Consider the following 15,371-nt stretch of genomic DNA (forward strand, 5'->3'; position numbering starts at 1 on the left):
CATTTTTCCATTTAATGTGCTGACAAAATTTATTTCTGTCTACTTAAATTCTTTTTTATCATTACAAGGTAATTCTTGTAATTCCTGAATGTTGTTGAATATTAATGCCTTTTGTAGAAAATTTAGGTACTCCTATGTAATGAAACTGCTGGAGGAATCAGAGAGAAGCTGCAACAGATTAACATGAAATACATATTACAGATAGTATTGAAAAGGCACACAAATACTTCAAACACATACAGTTTCAAATCTTTATTGTTTTAAAATTCTACATGTCTTTTACAATTACAATAATTTGTTACTTAAATGACTCTTGCATGGTTAATGTACAATGAGGTTTTTTCCTGAAACTCAACCATGAAATACAATTTCATCAATATGATTTTTCTAAATAGATTAATACAAGATTTCTGCTTTGTTGGGAAGAACAAGTGCTTCACTCTGAACATCCAGCACAGGCCTCTTCCCTTCAGAATCTGTGTGATCAATCCATCGAAAGTGCTTTTGAAGATTGCAGATCTAACTGTGACTGATTCTCAAAATCAGTCTATCAAATTACAAGGGTTTCTCTTTTTTTTAAACATTAAAGAGCATTTTCATGTAATGAAACAAGTTGCAGTCGTTATTTTTATTCATCTACTGAGGCAAACTCATGTTGAAGAAAAATTATATGATTATCTGCATGCAATGAACACTCCTCTTTAAATAGCTGATGAATTTTACACATATAAAGAATCTGTTAAAGAGTGCAAGTACTTTGATAATGATTTCACAAAAGGACGTATGCTGGTAATAATGGCAACTAACATTGAACATCTAGATACAAGCTAATGTATATTTAACAGGCAATTAACATGGCTCACAAGCCATGCCTCATGTGGTTGCCCTTTGAGAAAATGAACTCGTTTGGTCCACACTGGGTAAAAAAATTGGAACAGTTAGGGCCAGAGTTTTTGATGAAATCATTTCTAAAATGTGACCTGTTAAAAAGTAAAAGCAGTACATCAATGACGTAGCTTGTCACATGACCTCAGTATAAAAAGATGGCCTGGTATTTGGAGCGATGAACGAGCACTGAAGGACAAGTCAAAAAAGAATGGAGACAGAACGAACTAAAACGTTGCGGTGTTATACTTTCTTGTTCCACGGTACTGCTTTCACCCTGTAGAATTTTGTACCCAAAGGAACTTTAAATCTGTTTTGTGCCTGCAAAAAAAATAAATATCAAATTACATTAGAAATATGGGAATATTCCTCTGATTTTTCTATTTTTAAGCAGAAACTGACTGCCACCCCCGAGCATTTACAAGACCCTTTGGTGTCCGGCAAGGCTCTGGGCAGGATGGACAGAACTACCCAGAGGTCAGTGCTCACTTACTCTATTTTCCAGTTCCCCCCGTCTCGCTAGTCACTGACTGAAAACCAGAGCAGGAATGGCAGAACCTCGGACGAGTTTCATCCCACTTTCTATGCAGTCAGGACTTTCCACAATTGTTACAAACGTTACATCTGATTTTCTTCTCTATTGATTCTATCAGATGAGTTTCCATTATCATTTCCTTACCTTTTTTGCCTGGCAATATTCCTTTTCCATCACTTTTCCTAGCACCCAAGGTCTCCTAGATGCACCTGAAGCTAAAGAAACAATATATTTATTACTTTAGACAATCAGCTACAGGTAACGGGATATTACAGTCAATATGGTAAAAGTACTTGATTGAAAGCAGATATTCTTAAGAAAAACTCCTTTTTCAATAAATTAACAAAAATTAAGTAAGTTCAGATGTCAAGACAGGTCACTGTTTTCAAACAAAAAAAAAATTGATTTTTCAGTTTAAATTCTGTTTTAAAAGTTAACATTGGAAGAGACAAAAACAAATCAAAACTGAAATTCATTTAATGTTTCAAAATTATTCTCAACCAAGCTTGACCTTTTGGTCTGATTTAAGGTGGGAATTTCTTGGGAGTATTTCGAAGGATAGAGGGTCTTTTGTCCTCAGCTATTATTATTGCCCTTACTGAAACGTGATTATTTTTCTGTATTAGTGATGGAAAATAGTTACTCAAATAATAATTTTAACACCCTACAAGTGTGCTAGTTTTGGTTGCAGTCTTCTGAGAGCACCAGGCACTGTTCAGAAAGGAGAAAAGCGAAAAACCTCAGTAATAAACTGATGGGTCAAAAGAGCAACAGCAGGCAGAAAAAAACTCTCCCAGCTTGTATCCATTTCTGTAACAGTAAGGAAATGCATATTTGTCTTGTATTCCAAGGAATTGCATCCATTTTACTTGCTTTGCTCTTTTCTAAGTATCCCTAATCACGGCATGAAGAAAACGTCAAACCGGACGGAAGGAACAACTCGCATATGCTCTGCACAATACTAAAATCAATGCTTTTCTAAGCACGACTATTTATGAGATCCTGTATCTGGTGACTAGAACATGAGTCACTCAAGAACCAGCTCGAAATTTTACCCTTACCCTTCAAGATTAATCTGGCTATTGACAACGGAGCAGATTCCGTGCTGCTCCGCACTCCTACAAATCAGTGCAAGTATTCATGTCAGGCCTGAATTCTCTACGACTAATACTTAAATTATGAAAAAATATTAAGTGTTTTGAATTTCCTTGGCTAACAGCCTTCATTGATCTAACAAAGACCGTGAGAAAGATGGAGGGTTTGTGGTTTTTTTCCTCTTACTTTTGCAGATTAAAAATTCCATATCCTGAAGACAAGGGACACACAGAAACCATGCAGTTCCCAACCTATTTCAGTGCTGTCAGAGCATTCTACGTGCTCTTAATGTAGGCAGAGACAACCTAGGATAGCTTAATACTTAATACACTTAATACTGCAGGTGGATCTATACAGAATTATTAACCTGATACGTACAAAAGGTCAGACTTAGGTGCAACATTTTGGCAGCCCTTAAAACAATAATTTGCAGCACCTACATTCACACCAATTTTAATCTGTCACAAATAACACTACTGCTCTGGCTTTCATTTTCCCCACTGTCCTGATGCAGAAACAGAATCAAGACACGATTTCCTGAAGTACCGAGCTAGGGACAAATGTGTCCCTAAAGCAAATGGTAAGTCTTGTTCGTTTTATATGCCGTTTTCTCAAGTTTGGGACTAACTCTAGTTAGCAAGTGGTGAAGAATGGAGAAAGCCAAGTCCATTGAAAACAGACAGGTCAGTGAATTGTGTACTCACGAGTAAACAGACAAAGTAACGTGGCTTTTACCTTTTATATGTAAACCAACAGTAAGAAAATCAATCATATTTCACTGAGTTATGTACACACCACTAATGCCACAGTTCAGAATGTATTGCATCTGTGAGTAAGACGGGAGTTCACCCTGTACGGTTCACAGAACACACATGGCACAGATCCTTCAGCAGTCTCAGACTTCAGTTCAAGCTCTGTGGTCTTCTGGAGACTACACAATTATTTAAGAGCTACCATCCTTCACCATAACCAAAAATCTACGAGTCTGCTCACCGAAAATAAGTTGACAGCTTCTGACGTGCAATAACATATAGAAACTTTTACTGATAAATTAAAATTAATATATTTCCTTCTGATGCACATTCTTAAACATTTCTGCAAAGTTGGAAGCATGGGTTGGCTTGCAAAAAATACTACATGTGATGGTTTAAAGATATTTAATTGTGCTACTTCACATAGCACATAGTGCAGTGCAAAGTATTGTTATTTTTCCTCATTTAAAAGGTTTAAACTAAGTTAAATCCATTTAACTAAGTTTATATAGCTGCCAAAACCAGGCCACAAAAAACCTGAAGACTGAGGAAGGGAAAAAGCAAACGTGCCATCAACCTGAACAAAAGCAAAGCACACAAACTGTTTTCTGAAAACTTACGAGCCCTGCTAAACACCATTTAATTTGGGTGGAAAAACTTTGGTAGCAAAAACATTGCTTGCAAATCTCCATGTACTGTGGTCTACATTTGTTATTTCAGATGTGTATTTGGGTTCATAAATTCCAGTCACTTTGCAGAAGATGAGCTACAGAGAGAACAAATTTTATCCGAAGACAGTCTTCAAAGAGCATCATAAAATCAGGTATTAAAAATAAGGACAGAGCATGCAGTTTTGACAGAAATGTTACCTTGACTTTTGTATTTACTTCCCTCCTCGAAAGAGACATTGAAAACATAAATCCACATAAAACAGGCCTGAGACCTACACAAGTACACAGTATTATTCATGCAACTGAACAGCTAAGCAGCCTGATAGGAAAGTTTCCACACAGACATGTTAACATACTCTGTGTGTACAAAACCGGCATTTTCTCTCTCTTTTCTGTTTAGAGCTTACTTTGAAGATGCAGATATTTTTCCTAGCTATTAACATCTATATAAATTTTTGAAGTGTCCTGCCTTGAAAAACGTTTAGCATCAAAACAAACAGCAAAAGCTCCAAAAGACAGCTGACAGCTATCCACATTACATGCTTCTCATTTATCACATATATATTTATAAAACCACTTTCTAAGTGTTAGAAAGTTAAGAGTGTTACTTGTAGGAATAGATAATAATTGGAAGTAATCTGACACTTACCACACTCACCTGGTTTGAGATCCAGTGCAGCAAGAGATTCTGAGTGCAGGAAATACAAGGTTGGACTAACAGTAAACAATACATAGTTGTCATGCCTTTCGTCCAAGATAATGAGAACCAAATCGCCAACCTGAAAACTGGGGGGAGAAAAAAAAAAATAATCAAGGAACTAAAAAAAAAAAAGCATCGAAGCTTAAACCTACATTAATTACACGACAATTTTTTCCCCAAGTATTGCACAGCCTGAGACTCAGTTGAACAGCAGCACAGATGCTTCTACTTGTTACACCAACTCACACAGATTTTATATTTTCTGAAGTCAACAGAACACTCCACCTTTTAAAAAGTATTCTTGAAAAGATCTTCTATATCCATCAGCTGAAGTTATTTTTTCAAAAGAACTGCCCGTTTGGTTTTAAAATATAAACAGAAGTACCCAACAAAATACTAATGTTTCAATTTTATGTTATTTTTATTCACTAATACTGATGGTAACGATCACTGTACCAGTGTTTACAAACACTCTTTTGATGTTTTAAACTGAAGTAAATTTGAACACAGAAAAATACAGCAAAACATTTATGTAGCTATTCAATCTTCAAATTTTAAGCACGCAGGACAAAGAAGGGATGAAGTGTTCATCTTTGATCAGAAGGTTAAAGGCAAAAAAAAAAAATACTGTGATGACTTCACAGAAAGTTTCAAAAATCTGTTTCTTCCTGACACCAGGATAAAACAAGAAGCCACCAAGTTCTCAGGCCAAGTTTCGGTAACAGAATTCAGAGAACCTTTTCTGTCTCCAACTTTGTTTCACAGTGCAAGTGTGTTGGAATTAAATTATTTACCCATTAATGAAGTTGAAAACAGCTACAAATTAAGCATTAGGCCATGAGAGGGCTCTAAGAATAAATATTACTGCTACTCTGGGGATGGGGGAGGAAGTGACAAAGAAAGGGGAAAACCCTCCTCCATATAAAGAGGCTGCAGACAGACAAAGATAAATAGGTAAATCTAGAGAGAAATTTAGCTCATCTTCTTTAAGGTTCACTTTCAGATTAAATAAACAACACTCCAAGTTTTTTCTGCCTGGACTTACTATGCTGACAGACTATACTGACTTAAAGACATCTCTACTGGACAGATGAATTCTTCTTTCACAACAGTTTCCTCCAAGACTCCCAAGAGAGCTGCCAGAATATTCAGATGCTCACAGGAAAAGCTGATTCTGCACATACTGACCTTGTTACAATAAAAACACAATTTGGTGTAATTCAGAAAACAAAGGAATAATCTGTGTTGGTTTTCTTTCCAAAAAGGTTTTTTTATATTACTCAGTATCAGACTGATACCAGACTGTAGTGATTACTTCACTACAGCTGTCTGTAGCTTTTATATTTTGCAAGAATTAATAATTTTTCCCTAGCAACAATTCTATGTGCTACACACATTGCATAAAACAATAACAGATTGATAATATCTATTTAATTTAATTTGGTCAAGGCAAGCCAAAAATCGTGAAGACTTCAAGAAAGTAAAACTTTTCTTGAAATATAAAGGAGCATACGCATATTCACAGTGAACAGGATTTCTTCTACTTTTTCTTAGCATGATTTCGAGAGGGTTACAGATAAACAGAAAGTAATCTAAAAGAAAACTCTGGGAGGATTCTAGAAATCCCACGAGCTATTATTCTTATGAACCGTGTAAAGAAAGGCACAGAATTCCAGAAAGCCACCAACACAGAGAATTCAGAAAGGTCTTTTTTTTTTGTTTACAAAAAGGGTTTATAAAGTTTGATTTATGCCCAGCTGGGATGGTTCAGTAACTGATGGGTAACCTATAGAGATGGCCTATGTATCTTCTCACCACAGAGCAAGAACAGAAGAATTGTGACATGCTTTAACTACATGCTTATTGAAGGCACACCCATCCGTTTATATGAAAATGAACGTGTACTTACTCTCTAATTGCTATTTTTTCAGAATGTCTTGAGGATACTGACGACATGCTCTGGGACATCTATAAGAAAAGAGAAAAGCTATAAGGTATTGGCAACCTATGATGAAATGTACATTGCAGGTAACAATAACGTTAACCAAAAAAAAAAAAAAATCTATTATTATTGCTTTCGAGGAGTGTCTATTCTTGCAGATCTTACATTCACTCAAGGAAACAGCATACCTTTCTGTCATTCTGTAGCATGTGCAGTTGGTTATTGTTTGTTTATGGGTTTGGTTGTTTGTTTTTTTTTGGTGTTTTGTTCAGTTTTGTGTTGGATTTTTCTCTTTTATTTGGTCCCTCGTTCCCCCCCCCCCCTTTTTTTTTTTTTTAAGTAGCCACCTTGGATTGAAATTTCTTACCCAACTGACTTCTCCCTCATTATTTAAAACTAGGAAGTGCTTTCCAGATCAGTGAAGATTTGTTCTGAGCATACACAAGACCTATGATACAGCTGTGCACAGAGGCATCCTAAAAAAGGCTGATGGTAAAACATTGGAGGTTAAAGGTGTTTACTGCAATTAAACTCTGGATGTTGAACTCCATATGGTCTCTCAGTTTTACCAAGGACTGTCACATGATCTAAAGTTTACTGTAATAGACAGAGCAGCACTCCTTGGAACAGAGCTGGAGTCAGATTTGCTAAGACCAAACGAAGGCTCAGTTATGTAAGGTTTTGGACATAATTCTTACCTCCTATATGCACGATATTTGCCTTCGTTTAAATTAATTAATACTGGCACATGAACCAACTTCAATAGGATAAACTAGATCTAAAAATGAATATAACTGTCCATACAGTTTCTATAATAACCACGATAATAAGGAATTAAAACTGATAATGCTACTCCACACGTACAAAGGGATCCACAGCCCACATACAGGCAAGCAGATAGAGAAGCTGTTCTGATGTAAATCTATCCATTTCATTACCCTTTGTTAACTTCCTTACAGAAGACAATTCATAATGGCTCTGTAGAAACTCTTGACTAGAGATCTTGCCGTTTTTCCATAGGTTCCTACTTCCTGGACCATTTATACATGCTACCAAAATCTACGTTACTCATACTTGAAGTTTAGCACATGATTTTTCAGATATTGTTACCTACAGCATATTTCCTATTGTCAGCGTTCCCCCCCCCCTTCCCTGGAAACAGTATCAGCCTGTCTCAATACGCCCCGGAAGCCCTTTCACAGCTCGTTTTCTTCTTTTCACCAAACAAAGAGTCCAAAATGAATACAGCACAACACAAAAAGCTCTCAACTTCTGAAGACACTTTCAGCAGTTTTCTTTACGGGGGTCCAACTTCAGATCAATTTATTTTGCCGTTGTTAGAGACTACATTCCTTGAACACTGTAGTCTCCTCTCTTGAAAGAGAGGCAGCAAACGTGAAAGTTGGCAAACGTGTATAATTTGCTTAGATTGTTCACAAAGTATTTGAGAGTTCCCTTTGGATATTAAGACCAAAGATTTTCTGTTTTTTAAAACTCGAGTAAGTGTTAAATTAAAATGCAAACTAGCTTGATTTCTGTATTTTTCATTAATTTCTAACTTTAAGAAAAGCAGAACAAATTAGAATGTTAAAAATATTTCCATTAAAACTCAGTAAAGAATGTTTTATGAGTAGTGTTCTAACAGTCTTCACACAGAAAAAAGGTTCGCTCTCTCAATAATTCATACAAGATAACAAAAAACCTGTAATAACACTCCTGGTATTAAAAGGAGCTCCTTTTTATTTTTTGTTGCTTGCAGACATAACCTACAAGTTCTGCTGCAAAAGCCAGTGACCTGAAAAGATTTTATTTTTTTTTTATTGTGCAGAACCCCTCCTGGGTTCCTTATCTGAAGTATCCCAATAGAAATAAATATTGATATTTAAGCACTGATGTGTATTTCAGTTTTAGAAATGTACTGTGAGGAAGAAAGAAGGATGAAGAGACAAGAGCAAAATAATTTATCTATGAAATAACCAATAAGTAAGGAATTGAAAAGATACTACATTCCTAAGCCCATTTAGAAACCAATTTTGAATTGCTTTAGACACCAACGAGATACCAATTTCTCCTACGTGCCTTGCTATTAATCGTAACAGAAAAAGAATTTTGTATTTGTCTTTTACAACAACATGTTTTCTTCAATTTCATTTTACTCTGAGATCAAGAGTTTAATTCAGGAGACCTACAGAGAGATTTAGAAGACTGTCCAGTGTGTTTTGTTGTAAAAACCACACGGAAATACCATTTGTGCACTTCACTGACATCCTGAATAAAGACATCCTTTTATAAAATATGCCTTTAGATGTCTGCAATCCGTTCTTAGACCTTGTATTAGCAGGGTTATTATGTACAAGTTTTCATGTGGAATGGAGAGTTTTTGAAAAAACCTGCAATTTCATACCTGACTACGTAGCAGGAACAAATTATACAGTATATTTCAATCCTACCCCAGACAGAAGACTGGCAGCTCCTGCTGGAGACACTTACCAAACACTTTTGCTGTGAAATGTAACTTGTGACTACACAGACATCTAGGAGTTTGGGAGGAACTGGTATCTCCTGTCACTTAAAGACAGGAGACCTCCATGGCCAGTCCAACCAATGAACTACCACAGGACACGTGTGTTTTCCCACACACACGGTATTTTTTTTTTAAGACTTAAGTTTGAGACCTGCCAGCAAAGAGGTCTCAAAGGAGAAGGGTTCATAGCACAGGAATCCAACGAGCTCTGTCACTACATTGCTTTTCCTTCCACAGGCATCGACTATTATTAGAGTGTTTAAGACCATGGCTGTGGGTGGTTCCAGTCACTACAGAGAACTGAAGTTTCACTCCTTACAAAAACAACAGGCACAGTTCTCCAGCAAGGATCTCTAGGTTACTGCTAACACTCTCAATTATGCCTGATGTGCAGGCACATTCACACTCCTGTAAACCGGCCTTCACCCTACTGTCACTGACTAACTGAGCCATGGCTCCACTGAAACAAAAGCCTCTCCACCCCCAGCCCGGGTGGGCTGTGCTCTTTGGGAAGAAGTCTCTTTCTCTTCAGTCCTGTGACTCTTCCAGGTAAGCTGAGGTCCCACTGAAAGGTTACCAGGTTACCTATTGGTCACTTCCCTTAACGCTTACAACACTTTTGAAGTGAATAAAACCACATTTTTGCATTTTAAAAACTTAGCATTTGTAAGCGGCTCTTAATTTTTCATGAGACTTAAAACGTGTGTTGCACAAATACTTACCAATCTTTGATTTAATCTCTTATTTTCCTCTTCTTTCAACTGCAAAGTCTGAAAGAAAAATCTCATCTGATTAACTAATTAATACACCTTATACAGTATGAACATTTAAAAAAAAATTTTGCACGTGACCAGAGCCAGAATACTTATACAATACATGTATTTACTACAGCTTTCAGTTTTAAAACAGCATCAAAACATCTTTTAAGCAGAGACATAAAATAATTTGAAGTCTAGCAATTACCACTAGGAGAAACTACACACTTCCAAGAAAAACGGGCAAATCAATCTTAATTCCTGCCCAGCTGCTTTGGACGCCTTAATTGAAAAAGCGACCAAACCTTTTTTTTTTTTTTCCTACAGAAATTCCCTAGATCAATGACCTGTCGCTCCTAAGAAAAAATATTACACCTGACTCATTCATACTGAAGCCAAGATAAATAAATGAACTTTAAGCTAGACCAAGTATAAGATATCAATACTTCTTTTGAATTACGTTAACGAATTATACTGAGCTGAAATGAGTACAATGAAAAACCAGTCCCTGGAATGGTATTTACAGGCCTTGCAGATACTATATTGCATCAGAATACTTCACTAACCACAGCACAACTTCCCACATACATATTTAAGTACTCAGCTGTAATGCTTAACCTCACAAACAATCTACTCACTCTTTCTAACAACATTATCCTCTGTTTTTCTTCAGACATATGGACATTTTCACTAAAAGAGAAAGAAGAAAACGGATAGGTTAAAAATGAAATTTTTATTTTCATGACCAAAAACTTCCCACCTCCCCATCTTCAGTGCCATGTATTTGCTAGCACAGAATGAACAGCACAGAAAGGTACCTGAAGAATCAGCATTGACATTTCTGGCAGGTTTGGGGGGGACTTTTTTTTCCCCCCTCTCTCCTTAAACGCAAGGAGCTTCTTTGTTGCAACAAGCCAGTGAGTTTTCAGTCATTGATTACTTTATAAAGTTTACATACGGCCATTTCTGCATATTTTGCATTATTTTCAAAACATCAGGATGAAAGCTATAGCTTCAAATGCTCTGGCAGTTAACCCTCAATACAGCGGTTCAATCTACAATGTCATATTTTCCTCATCTCTGTGCCCTGTGACTCTGGTAGAGACACACCAATGTGAACTTGCTAAGTGTCTCTGAGATAAACGGAGCACTGGGGCATGGTAAGATAATGCCAAGGTCTTAACAAGAAACTTTAGATAAGGCGACAAGATCCATCTTCCCAAAACACCTCACCGCACTGAGGTAACTAGAACAAAGCAGGCCTGCTGTTTATTCAGGGTAACATAACACAGCCCGTGATATTTATCAGCTTCTCAAAGGAGAAAGTCTATGGGAGGATTGGGAGAAGAGAGGAAATCTGACAACACAGTCATAACTGATTTATTATAAATCTATTAAAAAAAAAACCTACTGCAGGTGTAAAAGCATAAAAGAAAACATTCCATGACACTGCTAATATTTACAAGTTCCTTCCAGTTCAAATCCAAATTTCCTTAGACATGGTATGAAAGGATCTTAAAATGACTATTCCTACTAGAAGAGATGCAATCCTCCACCACAAGGAGGTAGAAAGCGTTAGCATGAAGAACAGTTCTCGTTAATTAGTGAAAAATACTAAATGTTTCCGTTTTCTTAGGTTACTATAACAGAAACAGACTCACACTGCAGATTTTTAAATTCTTCCTAGTTTTCCCCAGTTCCTACATGGAGTTAAAAAAACAATAGGAATGCCCTGGACAAAACTTCTTCACCCTTTTTTCCCAAATTCTCTCCCAGTAATCTATTCCGAACAGATTCTCATACTGCACTAAGCGCGAAAATAGCTGAGTATTTTCTAGTAATGAGTCCTATTTTAATGCACACACATCATGTGCTATTCATTTTGTCTTACTCTAGTCAGAAAGTACACGTAATAGCATGTGCTCGTTTTAGTAGAGAATTTTTAAGCCTAACATCCTACATTTGTTAAGAGAAATTTATGAAAATTGCTAAGAAAATTGAAAAAAAAAATCAGGATTTTTGCATGCATCATCATAACCCCTTCTCTTAGAGCATTAGACAGTCTTTACTATTCAGAAAGCTTTAGAAAATTACTTTAGGTACATTTAAAGTAAGAATCAAGGCTCTGAACTTGACGTACATTTTCACGGCAGTCAGTATTGAAAAGAGAGACGATACATTTGCAGTAGGCTGGACTCCTGACAACAACCAACAGGACAACTTCGTACCAGCCAGAATTATTTAAGTTCAGAAGACTTCACAGTTGTGTACTACTACTACCTCTACACATAGACTCGTAACCTACTAGGCAAGGTGTTATATGCCAGTAAGGAAGGGCACTGCTGTTGCATTGTAGGGAACTGCCCAAAATAGAGACCATAGTGAAGTCGATGACTGCAAACAAACCTCTAAGTTCCCACAGTGCTCTCTATAATCACCTCACTATTTCAAGCACAGCTTCAAACATCTAGGTGCAAACTATCCCCTGCTTAACTAAACCTCCATACAAAAAGGGTGATCAATGGTTAAACATGTGCAGTATCAACAAGTCAGTTGAATCTGTTATAAATCCAGATTATCAACCAGATCCAAACACAAACAAACCACTCAAATGAAAAGTTTAGTTTGAAGCACGCAAGTTGCTTGCCCTAGCTTGTTTTCCTCAAGCAAGGGTTTAAATCATTGCACAGGTCTTTCCCTGCCCCATCACTGCCTTCTAGTAAGTCAGCAGTACATCACAGCTGACGGCACCGATGATTCAGAGGTTACACAAACAAAGAGATGCTGAATACCTGTCCTCCTCTCCAATAACGCAAAACATCAATCCTTCAAGGCCACTTAACCAGCCCCAGGAGTCCCATGACTTGTTCAGAACGCTAAGGAGTCAGCCTAATTTCTACCAAGCATATCTACCACCCCTTCCCCTTCATCAAGGAATGTGATTACGCTGCTTACAGCGGACATGCACCCGAACAATCACAGGTTGGTTGGTTTTTTACTGAGAGCCAGTTCAAAAGAGATGCCCATAGCACGCAGCCACCCAGCTCATTCACTATGACAACTGTTCTCCTGTTTGACTCACATTTCATACACTTAGGTCTATTTTTTCAGCTCGTAATTGTGAGGCCAAATTTCACCTTTAAGTTGCGTACTTCTAAGGCAAACCCACATGTTTCTGATGACTGTGACACTGCAATTGTATGTGTACATTTAAAACTATTTTTAGCAAGAACACCAAAGGCAGAAGGAGCGTTAAACAAGCTCATTCGCACTTCACAACACCCAACAGAACACGTTTAAAGAATGAGAGCATTTGTGTATTTCCACTACAATGCCCCACACTTACTGCACAGCCATCATACTGGTTTCCATCGTGGAGTCCATTCTCCCTTCAGCTGCAATGTCAGAAACCAGTCTGTCTGTGTCACTGGGAATATCGGCCGCGCAGGCTCCACAAACTTCTGAAGCTGCTGCTGAGTAGGTTGATGGAGAAAAATGAGTATTTCTCAGTTTAACAACTTCTTCTTCAAGCTTTTTCTTCTCTTCAAGTAAGCGAGCTCGATCTTCAGAAAGTGTTTCGATCAAATCTATGACACACGTAAATAAAAATTCTTTTAACAGCAGCAGCACGAAGGATCAAACCCAATCTGTAGTGAACGAAACTGTCCTATTAGAAAAGATGAATACTTCTCCAGAACTTTGCTTACCCTTATCTTTTTCTTGCTGTTGTGTAAGCATTTTTAATTTGTCACTAAGATCATTGATTATGTTTTCTTTTTTCATTTTCTCTCTTGCCAGAACAGTGTTAAAGTTGGTCTGAAAATTGAAGATTGAAGTATTACTGAAACGGGCTGTATAAATGTAATGCAACACACATTGCTAGAACAAAACAAGTACAAAAGATCTCACGTGCATTCGTTTCCTAAATTACAGTTAAACAAGGAATTAAACTTGTTTACATGTTACTTTGGTGAAGAGACAACATGACTGTACGTTTTGTTTTGAGGTTTCTCTGTAACAATTTTTTTTTTAATCCCTCTGGTTCCCCCAAGGCCAATATACACGTGTAGTATAACTATAAAGAAATCACCATTAAAAAAATCAGTAATTTGTAAGCTGTTGGGTTTTTTAAACAGAATGCTTTATATTCCAGTTAACGTAAGACAATTGCACGTTTTATATTAAAAACCAATTACTTTAAAATGGTTATTAAGACAAAGCTGCACAGCATCAAGATATGTCACATGTAATAAAAAACATTATTAATAAACTAGAATAATACTCTCGAATCTGAATTAAAAATACATTTCAAGTAATGCATTAATTCCTCAGTGAACAATTAATTAATGCAGAAGTCATACAGGAATCCTGGCTAATAGCTTGAATAACAACATGAAAGAGGCTAGCATATCCTTCGGTATCAGTCTGACAAATCGTTCCACCTCTTCAATCTTTCTCCTAACCAGTATGCCTTCACCCCTTCCACTCCTAACGTTGTGCTGAACGGACAGCCAAAAACTACCAACTACCGTCTATTAAAAGGGTATTTTAAATCACAACTCTATTTTTTTGGTGGATTTTAAGATTGTCTTGACCTATGCCTATCAACTCTCAGTCTTAAAATGCAAGCTATGGGGCAGCCTACACACCCTACACAGTGCACAGCAGCCTTTGGTACATGTCTGCATATGCATGGAAAAACTGTCACGCACCACAAGCACAAGTAACGCCTCTAAAATAACTTTACTGAGAAAAAGACGACTTCAACGGTGAGGTTAAATACCCAGAATATTCAGAGATCAGCACAGCCAGTCCAGTAAGCTTTCAGCACTGACTGATACGTCTTTTTTTGTTGTTTTGTTTTGTTTTTAAGAAAAGGTTCCCTCTTTTCCTGGGAGTTGCTGTTAATGTCTCAGAACCTTCCTTCCCACTCTGCTGCACAAATGAAGAATACTTTTAAATCACAAGGGAAACGGCATATTAAGGCATATTCTGATGGAAAATGAAATCTTATGATTACCAATGTAACACACGAAATATTCCCATTAGATTTACTATGTTAGGCTCGCTGCAGTATTTATGTTTGCAGTCCAAAAATTTCAAAAATATCCCTTTCTTTGTAACGGTCTGCAATTTTCTGCTCTCTGCACCAAGTGATTCATAGTGTTCATTCACCAAGCTGGCTGATCACTACACTGTCTCTTTGTCCTCATTTGATCCTACCATAGCTAAAGCAGAGGTGCTTAAAACAGAAAATCCTTTCTTAGTGTTTAAATGCAAAGCTGTAGATAATAGCTGTCACTAACAGAGATTTAAGAACTGAAGACTCATCTACAGAATCTGAGAGATTCACGACGTTTTGAAAGGAAAAAAATGCGTGGATACAGACGTAATCATTAATCCTCTGCATTTTGTATCAAGGTGTGGAGTACACAGCGTTTCTAAATTTAGTAAATAAAACATAACATTTGCTTTGAACATCAAATGCCACCCACCCAGGCCAATAAAGTTT

The 15,371-nt window shown here is 37.0% G+C and overlaps 1 protein-coding gene across 2 annotated transcripts in view; it reads right to left on the reverse strand.

The window, feature by feature from the left end:
- Nucleotides 1-237: 237 nt before the first annotated feature.
- The window catches only part of RB1CC1 (RB1 inducible coiled-coil 1), a 73,859-nt gene continuing 58,725 nt past the window's right edge, over nt 238-15,371 (reverse strand). The window contains exons 16-23 of one of the 2 annotated variants that reach the window (XM_086472489.1): nt 13,567-13,675; nt 13,206-13,446; nt 10,498-10,549; nt 9,827-9,874; nt 6,548-6,606; nt 4,588-4,724; nt 1,565-1,635; nt 238-1,206 (exon numbers count right to left, since the gene is read on the reverse strand). In XM_086472489.1, coding sequence (XP_086328615.1) covers nt 1,129-1,206; nt 1,565-1,635; nt 4,588-4,724; nt 6,548-6,606; nt 9,827-9,874; nt 10,498-10,549; nt 13,206-13,446; nt 13,567-13,675 — 795 coding nt within the window. In that variant the 3' untranslated portion in view covers nt 238-1,128. The remainder of the gene's footprint in view (nt 1,207-1,564; nt 1,636-4,587; nt 4,725-6,547; nt 6,607-9,826; nt 9,875-10,497; nt 10,550-13,205; nt 13,447-13,566; nt 13,676-15,371) is intronic. The other variant, XM_086472488.1, reaches the window with a different exon arrangement.

Source organism: Leptosomus discolor, chromosome 13 (assembly GCF_034619465.1).
Source record: "Leptosomus discolor isolate bLepDis1 chromosome 13, bLepDis1.hap2, whole genome shotgun sequence".
Lineage (NCBI taxonomy): Eukaryota > Metazoa > Chordata > Aves > Leptosomiformes > Leptosomidae > Leptosomus > Leptosomus discolor.